Source organism: Engraulis encrasicolus, chromosome 5, assembly GCF_034702125.1.
Source record: "Engraulis encrasicolus isolate BLACKSEA-1 chromosome 5, IST_EnEncr_1.0, whole genome shotgun sequence".
Classification (NCBI taxonomy): Eukaryota; Metazoa; Chordata; class Actinopteri; order Clupeiformes; family Engraulidae; genus Engraulis; species Engraulis encrasicolus.
Window position 1 is genome coordinate 373806 of NC_085861.1, and position 15000 is coordinate 388805.

At 44.6% G+C, this 15000-nt stretch overlaps 1 protein-coding gene across 1 annotated transcript in view; it reads left to right on the forward strand.

Annotated features, from left to right (window-relative positions):
* The window catches only part of abhd16a (abhydrolase domain containing 16A, phospholipase), a 29297-nt gene that overhangs the window by 9312 nt on the left and 4985 nt on the right, over window positions 1-15000 (forward strand). Inside the window, exons 8-15 of the mRNA XM_063198481.1 lie at window positions 5784-5898; window positions 9277-9378; window positions 10580-10643; window positions 12143-12192; window positions 12587-12710; window positions 13041-13145; window positions 13463-13526; window positions 14035-14091. Coding sequence (XP_063054551.1) covers window positions 5784-5898; window positions 9277-9378; window positions 10580-10643; window positions 12143-12192; window positions 12587-12710; window positions 13041-13145; window positions 13463-13526; window positions 14035-14091 — 681 coding nt within the window. The remainder of the gene's footprint in view (window positions 1-5783; window positions 5899-9276; window positions 9379-10579; window positions 10644-12142; window positions 12193-12586; window positions 12711-13040; window positions 13146-13462; window positions 13527-14034; window positions 14092-15000) is intronic.

Here is a 15000-nt window from a genome sequence, read left to right on the forward strand (position 1 = left end):
GTCAATAATGATGGAAGTAATTTTTACTACTATTATTGAAATTATCTGGGCAGCGAGACCAAGGGAGTAACTTTGACTTTGACATTGGTGGGGACACAAAATTGGTGTGGGTTCGCGGGTTTCTCCCCCGAGAAAATTTAGATAATACAATTGTTAAAAGTACAATTTTAACGCAATATGTGAATGTATTAGCCTATGAATTAATGTAGCTCAATGGTTTTAGAGGGGGATGATTTTTGACCATTTTCATTGTGTCTGTGTGTGTGTGTGTGTGGGGGGGGGGGGGGGGGGGGGGTGATTACCAATCATAAGTTCATGGCACACAGATGTTATATCAATGAGCAAATGATTATGTCAATGAGCATTCCTAATGTTTAGGAAGCTGGTCTTTCAATCACACGGTTGCAGGCTTCAATCCCACCCTTAGGCTACCTCTGTTAACACCTCCTCCATGACTGGAGTGACATTGAACAAAGCAGCTAGTTCTAACCCAACAATGCTCCAGAGACTGTAACCAATAACCTGTGCATATGTAAGTCGCTTTGGGTTAAAATGCCAGCAAAGTGGTATAGCCTAACATGAAAATCACCAGTTCTGCCAATAGGTCTAGCCTACTCACTTTATTGACATTTAGGCCTATTTTAACAGCAACAAAAATGACACTGACATTTGCAAACCTTTTCTTGAAATAAGCTTGCATGTTTTTTTAAATAAAAAATAAATAAGACCCGGCCCAGAATTTTTTTTTGGGTTCCAGTGCCGACTGACCCTTTTTATCCTCCAAAATTAGCGATGCTGTGTGGACTGTTGTAGCCTACATACAAAACAACACATTCTCATAGGCTAACTCCCTATCTCTCGCTTTCTCCCTGCCTGTAGCTGCGTTTGCATCATAGCAGCCTACAGGCAACACACGTGCGCGTGGAAGTGTCTTTGCGCAGCGCGTCTTGACAAAAATCCCAGCGATGTCACCACATAGTTGCGCACCAACTGTGTCACGTTGTAGGCGAATTTTAATGCTACAACATACCAGTTAGCTTTGTAGCCCTTCTACATGACCGAAATGCAATACAACACAATGAGTAGGTGTAGGCCTATCTGCGATTTTTGAATGATGTTGGTTACATACTCTTCATGGAAGAAGGCTTCCATTTCAGCCGCGTTGGATGTTCAGCGAGATCAGAACCAAGTCGCAGCAATTAGTCTAGGCTACTCAAGTAGTCCTACAGTTAAATAGCCTGTAAAACCAAGTCAGGTTAATTTAATATGAAATAAGGGAAATGTTTTGCCGAAGTGTAGCCTTCCTTTAGGAACTCTTTCATTTACCACATGGGTCGCGTTAACAGAGGTTTGTCCGACGGATTTTTTTTTAAAAGGAAGACTGAAGATTCTGAAGCCTGCCCGTCCTTTCGACGGTAGTTTAAATAGGCTACACCCGTATTAGTAGATCAAGTGTGCATTTCAATTCGTTATTATCTGCGCTGCGCAGATACCACATTTCTTCTTAAATAGGCCACTTTATCCTTCACCTTTCTCCGCCTCTCTCTGCTTGTCACGCAACTATTACGCATCTGCAGAGCTCCGGTCCCTGCACCCAAATAGTGAATTAGAAATTGCCGATGATGTCGGCACAACTGTTGGAATAGGCTAATTAAGATTCAGAACCGTTTGTAGGCCTATACGTAGGACTAGGCTACTACATTTCACCACAATCTGATTTAATGGCAGGGCGAAGTTATCCCTCTATCGCATTTCATAAAAGTTTTCATAAAAAGTTTTTTTTTTCATATCATATACTCAGGCGTCGCCACAAACTCCTCGCTTGAAACAAAAAGTACTGTAGGCAGGCCTATGTACCAGAAATAGTAACGCACGGTGTCTTACATAAGTAACTTTAATCTGACGTTTTGAAATGGTAGTTGTTAGACTAGGCCTACTCGTTACTGAAAAAAGTAGTGCGACTACAACGTTACCGGCAACACTGGTAGTGATTACACAGTAGGGGGCTAAATATTGGTGGGGACGTGTCCCTACCGTCCCCACCATAAATTACGCCCATGAGCGAGACACTCACGCAAGCACACACACCCACCATACCGAACCCCAAATGTAGCCTCACACACCTAGGCTACACACCATGAACACACCTACACACCTAAACACACACTTTCACTGTTATTTCACCTCGATCATAGTGCAAAACAGAAGCAAAGGCACAGACGGAAAAAAGCATTTGTGTCTCCAAAATGTGTGTGTGTTGGATATTTGGGTAGCCTACTTCGTTACACATAACGTTATCAGTCGTTCCCTTGCAAAGCATTCAGTTACACGTTGCGTCTCAAATGCGAAACATTAATACGAATACAAATTGTGGATTAACAGAACGATTTCCAAGCATCACGTGACTCTTCCATCACCTTGAAGACGTAGGCTACAGATATGTGGTGGTTACTAGCTTTGGTTTTTGATGGACGCGTCAGTGACTGCTGTCCACACAGGCTAGTCACACACACGCGCACGCACACACACACACTCTTTCTCTCTCTCTGTCTCTCTCTCTCACACACACACACACACACACACACATAGCCTGAACGAAAGCCGATTGTTGACTGTCAAACACACGCATGCACGCTGCCAGAGTAGCTCAGTGGTATCCTTCACCAAAATACATCCACGAAACCAGCGATCCTACTACAGCCTACTACTAAAGATAGTGCTGTCAAAATAACTCACACAGGTTACTCAAGCATCACGCGACTCCAAATGTGCACTCCATTGTATTGTTGTTTTGGCATGTTTGCATTTAAATAGCCTACCGTTTACAGCGATATCTCACACTCTATCATAGCGCAACAAACCAAGAAAAAGAGCTGAACCTGCTTCAGCGAAACTACTTCTCCACAGCAAAAACACCACAAGTTGACACGCCACAGCCGGCTAATAAATAAGCAAATGGCCTACCTTAAAATACTGTCTTGATCGCAGGATTTCTCGCAAGTATTCCACTTTAATCCAAACGGTTTACACACTCTGCTAGCAATGGGATTTGCATTGTTAATTCATCTCGTGTATGGGAAAACATTTTCTTCCGTTTCTTCAGACATTAGATATGTCACTCACTACCCACATCCAAAATGTGTCGCTAATTATATCATTTCAACTATAAGGAGATACAACAAATCAATGTTATATCAAACCCCAGTACAACTGAAAACACAACTGTTAGCAGAAATCTGGCGGCAGTACGCAGATTTCTTGAATGAGGGAACTTTGGCAGTAAACTGGATGACGTACCCCAGGCTACGGTGTGCTTTAGGGGACAAACATAAGAGGTTGCCGCTTCAGACTTAAGCAAGTTGATAATTAGGCCTATTGCTATTGTGCCCATTGCCCAATTAACATATAAAGGCTCAACACTATTTTAAAATATATTTATTTTAGTTAATTCCTTTGGTTTATTTGTTAAATACGTTATCCAACTCAATAGCTCGTATTTCACCATATTTTCGAGCTTTTTTTTTTTGAGAACTCACGCCTAAGGGGGCGTGGGACGTGGCGTGAGGGGGCGTCGCCCCCTCGTGGCGCCGGCCGTGACACACACACACACACACACACACACACACACACACACAAACACACACACACACACTGAGGACACTACCATGCCATGTAGTCAGGTACACACACACACACACACACACACTGAGGACACTACCATGCCATGTAGTCAGGTACACACACACACACACACACACACACACACACACACACACACACACTGAGGACACTCCCCTGCCATGTAGTCAGGTACACACACACACACACACACACACACACACACACACACACACACACACACACACACACACACACACACACACACTGAGGACACTACCATGCCATGTAGTCAGGTACACACACACACACACACACACACACACACACACACACACACACACACTGAGGACGCTACCATGCCATGTAGTCAGGTACACACACACACACACACACACACACACACACACACACACACACACACACACACACACACACACACACTGAGGACACTACCATGCCATGTAGTCAGGTACACACACACACACACACACACACACACACACACACACACACACACTGAGGACACTACCATGCCATGTAGTCAGGTACACACACACACACACACACACACACACACACACACACACACACACACACACACACACACACACACACACACACACACACACTGAGGACACTACCATGCCATGTAGTCAGGTACACACACACACACACACACACACACACACACACACACACACACACACACACACACACACACACACACACACACACACACACTGAGAACACTACCATGCTATGTAGTCAGGTACACACACACACACACACACACACACACACACACACAGAGAACACTACCATGCTATGTAGTCAGGTACACACACACACACACACACACACACACACACACACACTGAGGACACTACCATGCCATGTAGTCAGGTACACACACACACACACACACACACACACACACACACACACACACACACACACACACACACACTGAGGACACTACCATGCCATGTAGTCAGGTACACACACACACACACACACACACACTGAGGACACTACCATGCCATGTAGTCAGGTACACACACACACACACACACACACACACACACACACACACACACACACAGAGGACACTACCATGCCATGTAGTCAGGTACACACACACACACACACACACACACACACACACACACACACACACACACACACACACACACACACACACACACACACTGAGGACGCTACCATGCCATGTAGTCAGGTACACACACACACACACACACACACGCACACTGAGGACACTACCATGCCATGTAGTCAGGTACACACACACACCACACACACACACACACACACACACACACACACACACACACACTGAGGACACTACCATGCCATGTAGTCAGGTACACACACACACACACACACACACACACACACACACACACACACACACACACACACACACACACACACACACACACACACTGAGGACGCTACCATGCCATGTAGTCAGGTACACACACACACACACACACACACACACACACACACACACACACACACACACACACACACACACACACGCACACACACAATGAGGACACAACCATGCCATGTAGTCAGGTACACACACACACACACACGCACACACACACACACTGAGGACGCTACCATGCCATGTAGTCAGGTACACACACACGCATACACACACACACACTGAGGACGCTACCATGCCATGTAGTCAGGTCAGTGTGTGTGTTGTAGTTTCCTGATAACACACTCGTTTGGGCGCTGCATGCTGTATCAATGTTATTGTGTGTGTGTGTGTGTGTGTGTGTGTGTGTGTTGTAGTTTCCTGATAACACACTCCTTTGGGCGCCGTATGCTGTATTAAATTTATTAAGTGTGTGTGTGTGTGTGTGTGTGTGTGTGTGTGTGTGTGTGTGTGTGTGTGTTGTAGTTTCCTGATAACACACTCGTTTGGGCGCCGCATGCTGTATCAATGTTATTAAGTGTGTGTGTGTGTGTGTGTGTGTGTGTGTGTGTGTGTGTGTGTGTGTGTGTGTGTGTGTGTGTGTGTGTGTTGTAGTTTCCTGATAACACACTCGTTTGGGCGCCGTATGCTGTATCAATGTTATTAAGTGTGTGTGTGTGTGTGTGTGTGTGTGTGTGTGTGTGTGTAGTTTCCTGATAACACACTCGTTTGGGCGCCGCATGCTGTATCCCGGATCAGTCGGGCTGCTCCAGAAGGCCATGAGACCCATGTTGCAACAAGGACAGGCACGCTTAGTGGAGGAGGTACACACACACACACACACACACACACACACACACACACACACACACACACACACACACACACACACACACACACACACACACATGAGACCCATGTTGCAGCAAGGACAAGCACGCTTAGTGGAGGAGGTACACACACACACACACACACACACACACACACACACACACACACACTGCAGCAAGGACAAGCACGGCTAGTGGAGGAGGTACACACACACACACACACACACACACACACACACACACACTGCAACAAGGACAAGCACGCCTAGTGGAGGAGGTACACAGGACACACACACACACACACTTTTGTAAGAATGTTTTGAGGCGGTCACCCCCCCTTTTTTTGCCCTTGCAATTATTTTGACGTTGGCCGTACAAAGAGGCACCTGAAGGAAAGGGTAGCCGAGCACAAGTATGCAATACGCACCAACAATGAGGACTACCCGATGGCAGGACATTTCCAGAGGGCGCACAACAAAGATCCCAGGGCACTAAAAGTTGAAGCCCTGGAACACATCCCAACGGCCCCTAGGGGGGGTGACCGCCTCAAAACATTATTACAAAAGGAAACATACTTTGAATGCAATGAATTACCCAGGCCTCAATGAGGAAATAGATTTTAGACCTTTTTTGTAATGACTGAATGACTACAATGAATATGGATGACCCTCCTTTTTAATTGACTTAAAATGGATGCCTGATATGTCTGAATATGTACATACATTTGAGTAGGCTATTCTTTAATCGCTAGGTAGCCCATGCGCAATACCCCACTTTATTATTCTTTATTATTATACTTTTCTATTGCATTACTCTATTGCAGTGTTTATATCAATGTGCTTTCATACAGTCACTGAAAATGACAATATCCATGTACCCTACCGGAACCATCATGTGACCATGTAAACTGATAAAAGGACACGCAAATTAACTCTTTCTTGTCACGCCCTGATGAAGACCCTGTGTGGTTGAAACCGGTTGGCGTTTTTAGTTATGTACCCCAGTTAAAATAAAGGGTTTTTAAATTACTAAACACCATACTACTCCTTGTCTCTATGCAAGAGTCGCCTGAAGTAGGCCCAACGGCCAACAAGTTTTGAAGAATGGACTTTGTCGTTTAACTTCAAGAGCACCTGCATTGGAGTATACTGTCTAACAAAGAAGAGCGCTCAGCATCTCCCCCTTATAACTGATTAGCGCAGTGATAAGACAAGGACACATGCGGCATTAATAATGTTTGGTTTAAATTATTTTCTGATTTGCCTGTAGGCCTATGTCTCCATACTAGGGGTGGGCATAGATTATTTTTTTTTAATCTAGATTAATCTCACTGTAATTTTGAAATTAATCTAGATTAATCTAGATTAATCTATATCAAAATGGCTCATTCAGAAATGGCGCGCTAGCGAAATAATGCCGGAAAAATGCAAAATGCATCTTATCTTCAAAAAATGCTCATGTTGATACTTGGTGATGAAAAAAAACGCACTGCAATATGTGCAAAGTGTGTCCAATAGGAAGCATTTACAGTTATAAGATACTGAAATTTCAAAATGAACGGCGCTATAACTTGTAGAGGCAAATACAGATAAATCTATCAAACAATTAGGCTATTTAAACAAAATGACCTCAACAATTCAGCATTTCTAAGAGAGAGAGAGAGAGAGAGAGAGAGAGAGAGAGAGAGAGAGAATCTGCCACTGACTGTTAAAAAGAGCAGCGGCTCCTTTAAGAGAGGGAGGAGCTCTGCGCACAGTAAGCTCAGCAGCCCTCAGCAGAGGCAGGCTACTGGATATGTAGAACCAACAGCACTGGCCCACGGCAATTTGGCCTAAACCTGACAGTTGTTCTCAGAGTTAGAATGCCAGAGGAGTTACAACTCGAAATTCGAAACTCGAAATTCAGTTTGCAAAAAAAAAATCAAGCGCGACAACCGCGAGGTTTATTACCGTCTGACATGAGAATATCTCACTGAGTCGCAAATGCGCGAATGCAACACAAACATTCAGCGAGAGTATATTGGCAGTTTCAGTTTGACAATCTTCAAAATGCATATCGCACGGAATATTTTGCAATTATGGCACAGGCAAGATTTCTGGAAGTTGTTTATGTGTTCCATGCAATGCGAGAGGAAATGTAGGCTATGTCGGGCTGGTAGGCTACTCACACACAATAATGTCTCTATGCTTCACCTCAAACAATTGTATCTCTTTAGTCTACCACTTATGAAAAAGCAGTCAACACAACACCTACCACGGCAGAGGGATTAATGTTTTCAGCATGCAAACACTGTTCATATTTAGTAGGTCTGCTGAAGCAACAGGTGGAGAGGAGAAAGCGACTGGAGCGCAGTCTGAAAGCGTCTGTCAATGGAACGCTATGGTGATGTGCATACCAAAACCCATATTTTGAGAATAGATTAACGTGCGATATTTTCTTTATCGCGCGACAAGAGTCTCACATTATCGCAGCACGTTAACGCCGATAACGGCCCACCACTACTCCATACCTTAATATTCCTCCATGTGTCTTGTGCTGTTGTTCCCGACTGTCAAACCGTTCTTAAAAAACGCGCAGTAGTAGCCTTCCAGACTGCACAAAAGCATCCCATTCCATGTCCCTTCGCAGATGCCCGTCTCACCTTGCGCCCGTTTGTATTTTAAACAACAAACTATTAAACGGAATGAAAGGAAGTCGTAGCCCCTTCTGCAGTTACCGCATCTGTGCAAATATTCCAGTGGATACTTTTATAAGCAAATATTCCAGACGAGGTTATTCCACATTCATGACCGAGGACAGGCGAACTTGGCAATGACTTAACGCTATCTACTTTGCGCATCAATTTGGACGTCGGCCTCCACAGATAGGCCGTATATGATATGAAGAAGTCCCTCCAGATTAAAGACGAAAATATTTTGCTCTCGTGTAGCTTACATTTGTGCCTTTCCACAACACTGTGCTTGGTGTTTCTGCATGATAAATATACTATAGACTATGCCATTCCTCAGATCAGTAAATCTGTTCTTAGCATAGCATGCATGCAGGACCAGTTAATAGGCCTAACATTTCTAATTATTAGGCCCTATAGCATATTATATTATATTATATTAGCCTATATTATATTAGCCTACATTACATTATTAGGGCCTACAGCCTATTATATAATTCATTAAAGCTGCTATGATGGTTAAGAAAATTATGGCTAGTGAAAAGGCCCAATGGCTAGTGAGTCAGGAAAACCACTAGCCAAAATGGCTGGTAAGCGAAAAAGTTAGTGTCAAGCACGGGTGTGTGTGTGTGTGTGTGTGCGTGTGTGTGTGTGTGTGTGTGTGTGTGTGTGTGTGTGTGTGTGTGTGTGTGTGTGTTGTGCAGTGTAACGGGCAGAGGAATAAGCTGGTGGCGTGTGACGGTAACGAGATCGACACCATGTTTGTGGACCGACGGTCAGAGGGGGGCGCCAACGGACAGACACTGGTAGGTAGAGCACACACACACACACACACACACACACACACACACACACACACACACACACACACATTACACACATACACACACACACACACACACACACACATTACACACACACACACACACACACACACACACACACACACACACACACACACACAGACATGGCAGACACTGGTAGGTAGAGCACACACACACACACATTACACACATTACACACATTACACACACACACACACAGGGCAGACACTGGTAGGTAGAGCACACACACACACACACACACACACACACACACACACACACACACACACACACACACACACACACACACACACACACAGGGCAGACACTGGTAGGTAGAGGACACACACACACACACACACACACACACACACACACACACACACACACACACACACACACACACAGGGCAGACACTGGTAGGTAGAGGACACACACACACACACACACACACACACACACACACACACACACACACACACACACACACACACACACACACTCAGGGCAGACACTGGTAGGTAGAGGGGACACACACATTACACATACACACACACACACACACACACACACACACACACACACACACACTCGGGGCAGACACTGGTAGGTAGAGGACACACACACACACACACACACACACACACACACACACACAGGGCAGACACTGGTAGACTGCTCTACATTTTTCTCCGCGTTTCTCCGTGTAGGTTATGTGTTGGTCTGAGTGTGTTGTGTTGTGTGTTCACCTGTTCGCTGGCTGTCTGCTCTTGTGCTGTAATAAAAGACACCGTTTCTAGGGCTGGGTAAAATAATCGATTTAATCGATAATCGATCAATATCATTTAAAATTCACATGATCGATTCACAGGGCACAAATCTTTTTTTTTTTTTTTTTTTTTTTCTTTTTGTTCTTTTTTTTAATTTAGGTCTACGGAAAATACCCAGTAGGTATTAGTCAATTAGGCCAATTAGGGCTTTGAATCGATTAATCACGATTCGATTCGATTCGATTCGATTCCATGGCCTAAGAATTGACATCGAATCGGTACAGGAACATGGCTGCGATACCCCACCCTAACCGTTTCTGTACGGTAGCACCTTGTTCCTACGTGATTAAACATGTGTATCCTCTTGCATCCTCTGTGTGTGTGTGTGTGTGTGTGTGTGTGTGTGTGCGCAGGTGATCTGCTGTGAGGGCAACGCTGGTTTCTATGAAGTCGGCTGCATGAACACTCCACTGGAAGGTGAGGGGGGTGTCTGTGTCTCTGTGTGTGTGTGTGTGTGTGTGTTTGTGTGTGTGTGTGTCAGGGCTTTACACTGGCACCAGCAAACCGGCCAAATGCTGGTACAGTGGTGCTCATATGTTTACATACCCCAGCAGAATATACGCTTTCTCTGCGATTTCTCACAAAATATGACGGATTACACAAAACCTTTTTTTTCACTCATTGCTAGTGACTGGCTTAAGATATTTATTAGCAATATTCTGTGTTTACTCTTTCAAAAGCATGATCACAACCCAAACTACCCAAATGACCCTGTTCAAAAGTTTACATACCCTAGTTTCTGATGCTGAATATGGCCCTGCTTAACATCAAGGACCGCTCTAAATTGTTTGTGGTAGTTGTGGATAAGACTCTTAATGTTCTCAGATGACAAAACGGCACATTCTTCCTGGCAGAATGGTTGCTTCCTATAATATCTTTGGGTGTCTTGCTGGAACCTCACATTTGAGGTTTCCCCTGAGTGGCTGAATGATGTTGAGATCAGGAGAGTGGGATGGTCACTCAAAAACTTCATTTTATTCTTTCTGAAGCTAATGACGGGTTGATTTGGCTTTCTGTGCTGAAATATTGTCATGTTGGCACCGTTGGAATTTCAATTCAGAAATGCAATATGAGGAGTTTGGTTGGAATCAAGGCAATGGGAAAGGGAATCATTGCATTGCAATGATCATTGCAAGGGAAATTGTTCAGGAGGCATAGGACAACCAAAAAATAACTTCAGGTGAAATATAGGACAACATGAAAAAAAGGTTTTAAAGTGTACAGCAAAGAGGCACTTGAGGAAAGATGAGCTGTTGGGGGTTGCCAGGAGAAAGCCATTACTACAAAAATGCAAATATGTTATTTTGCATATGATACACCAAATAGCATAGTGAGAAGCATCAGAATGCCTGTGACAGTCATTTGGAAAAATGATATCAATATGGAACTTTTTTCAGCCACTATTAACAGTACCATTTGGAGAACAGTCATCGGAGCCTATGATGAAAGTTACACCATCCCTTCTGTGAAACATGGTTATGGACCACTGATGTCATGGGGACATTTGAGTTACAAATGCACTACACTGTTGGTCCACACTCACAGAATGATGAATACATTGCCCTGTGAAAAATACTGGAGGAAACTTGACACTCATCAGCCTTGAAACTGCACATGGTCCATTGTTTGGACATGCCAACATGACAATATTTCAGCACAGAAAGCCAAATCAACCCGTCATTAGCTTAATAGCTGAATGGCTAGTGACTTGGGATAACCACTAGCCACAGTGGCCGGCAAACGAAAAAGTTAATGTCAAGCCCTGGTGTGTTTGTGTGTGGTTTTGGCTCTTTGTATAGCTGTCTGAAGGGAATACTACAAATATTACTTGTGTGTGGTGATGTTTATAACGTGTGTGTGTGTGTGTGTGTGTGTGTGTGTGTGTGTGTGTGTGTGTGTGTGTGTGTGTGGGGCAGGTGGGTACTCTGTCCTTGGCTGGAACCATCCTGGATTTGGTGGAAGCACAGTAAGTGGCACACACACACACACACGCACACACACACACACACACAAACACACACACGGAAACACACACGCACACACACACACACACACAAACACACACACATACTGGCTAAATAGTTACTTTGTGTGAAATATACATATATTCTATTTCATTGTATGTGTGTGCGCTTTCTACGTGTGTGTGTGTGTGTGTGTGTGTGTTTTCCGTGTGTGTGTGTGTGTGTGTGTGTGTTTTCCGTGTGTGTGTGTGTGTGTGTGTGTGTGTGTGTTTTCCGTGTGTGTGTGTGTGTGTGTGTGTGTGTGTGTGTGTGTGTTTTCCGTGTGTGTGTGTGTGTGTGTGTGTGTGTGTGTGTGTTTTCCGTGTGTGTGTGCGTGTGTGTGTGTGTGTGTGTTAGGGAGTACCCTTCCCCCAGAACGAGGCCAATGCCATGGACGTGGTGATTCAGTTTGCTGTTCACAAGCTGGGATTCAACCTGAACGACATCATCATATACGCTTGGAGCATAGGAGGCTTCACAGGTACACACACACACACACACACACACACACACACACACACACACCATCATCATATACGCCTGGAGCATAGGAGGATTCACAGGTACACACACACACACACACACACACACACACACACACACACACACACACACACACACACACACACACACACACACCATTATCATATACGCTTGGAGCATAGGAGGATTCACACACACACACACTGGTCGATATGGGCCGTGATGTCATATCCTGATTTGAAGGTGTGCTTTATATTAACATGTGTGTGTGTGTGTGTGTGTGTGTGTGTGTGTGTGTGTGTGTGTGTGTGTGTGTGTGTGTATGTAGCGAGCTGGGCCGTGATGTCATATCCTGATTTGAAGGCCATCGTTCTGGACGCTTCCTTTGACGACCTTCTACCGCTCGCTCTCAAGGTCATGCCCGACAGCTGGAGTAAGTTGAGTGTGTGTGTGTGTGTGTGTGTGTGAGTTAAGTAGAGAGAGTGTGTGCGTGTTTAATATTCATAAAAAATCTCAGATGTGTTCCCTTTCTTAATGAGGTTGTGACAAGCTAACTGGAAGTGTTTGTGTGTGTGTGTGTGTGTGTGTGTATGTGTGTGTGTGCGCGTGTGTGTTTGTGCGTGTGCGTGTGTGTGTGCGTGTGTGTGCGCGCGCGCGTGTGCGTGCGTGTGTGCGTGCGTGCGTGCGTGCGTGCGTACGTGCGTGCGTGCGTGCGTGTGTGTGTGCGTGTGTGTGTGTGTATGTTGACAGGACCTCTAGTGACCTACACAGTGAGGCAGTACATGAATCTCAACAACGCAGAACAACTCTGCAAGTATGTCACACACACACACACACACACACACACACACATTTCTCTCTCTCTCTCTCTCTTTCTCTCTCTCTCTCTGTCTCTCTTTCTCCCTCTCTCTCTCGCTGTCTTTCGCTCTCTCTCTCTCACTCATACACACACACATAAAAACAGACACTCTGGTGTGTGTGTGTGTGTAACTGTTTGGTGTGTGTGTGTATGTGTGTGTATGTAACTGTTTGGTGTGTGTTTGTGTGTGTGTGTGTGTGTGTGTGTGTGTGTGTGTGTAACTGTTTGGTGTGTGTGTGTGTGTGTGTGTGTGTGTGTGTAACTGTTTGGTGTGTGTGTGTGTGTGTGTGTGTGTGTGTGTGTATTTGTGCGTGTTTTTGTGTGTCTATTTGTGTGTGTATGTGTGTTTGTATTTATGTGTGTGTGTGTGTGTGTTTATTTGTGTGTGTGTGTGTGTGTGTGTGTTTATTTGTGTGTGTGTGTGTGTCTGTATGTGTGTGTGTGTGTGTGTGTGTGTGTGTAGGTACCAGGGGCCTGTACTTCTGATCAGAAGAACCAAAGATGAAATCATCACCACCACGTCAGTCACACACACACACACACACACACACACACACACACAATACCCACTGTATATTGAGTATTCACACATGCATGCATTCACTTGTCCGTCCCACCAGGAAATCGCGGGCATTTTCTCAAAAAATCGCGGTCGGAATTGCCAGATGGTGCACGAGGATTTCCAGAAAATCGCGATAAAAGTTGCGGAGCTTCTTACTGTGTTGTTGCGATTTTGTTGCGGCATGAAGTGAAAGGTGCGATTTTTGTTGCGATTTTTAATGTGCTTCCCCACGCTTGAAAGTAAAGGACACTGCCACATTCCAGTCCTCTGGTGTTTTTACATTATTTCCATTTTTATATTATAATTTTGGTTCTTAGGCAAAGCAGGGAAGCTGCCTGGGCGAGTTTTTAGCCAGAATGTCGTCGTGAAAAGTTCCATCTCTTTCATGCTGCCATTACGACACCCTTCATTACAATGCTGTTTATGGCCGTTTGACTCTGTTTTAAATGTCATCACCGTTTCAAATTGTAAGCATACAAACTTCGTATCATGTCGATATCCATTCCTGACTTTAAAAAAAGTGGATACATAATTAACTATAAGTAGGCGGGCGGAATTGGGCATGTCCACCCAGTTGAAGAGGCTGCGCGACAGGAACTGACTGAAATCCTGGTTAATGTGAGTCGTCTGCTACACATAGCCTGCCTGTGTCGGCGTTTAATTTTCAAGCTTGTCAAAAGCAACACAAATAAAAGCAGAGAGAGGGGTCGCTTTCGAAAGAAGGCATAGCCTAGGTTTTTTTTTTTGGTTCTCCCGCGCCGTCCGGCTGATGATCATCATTCAATGTAACGAGGATGGAGTTCACAGATTTCCTTTTGTGAAGGGTGCTTGCTGAATAATGCTCAGAAATTATATTAATTTTGGTGC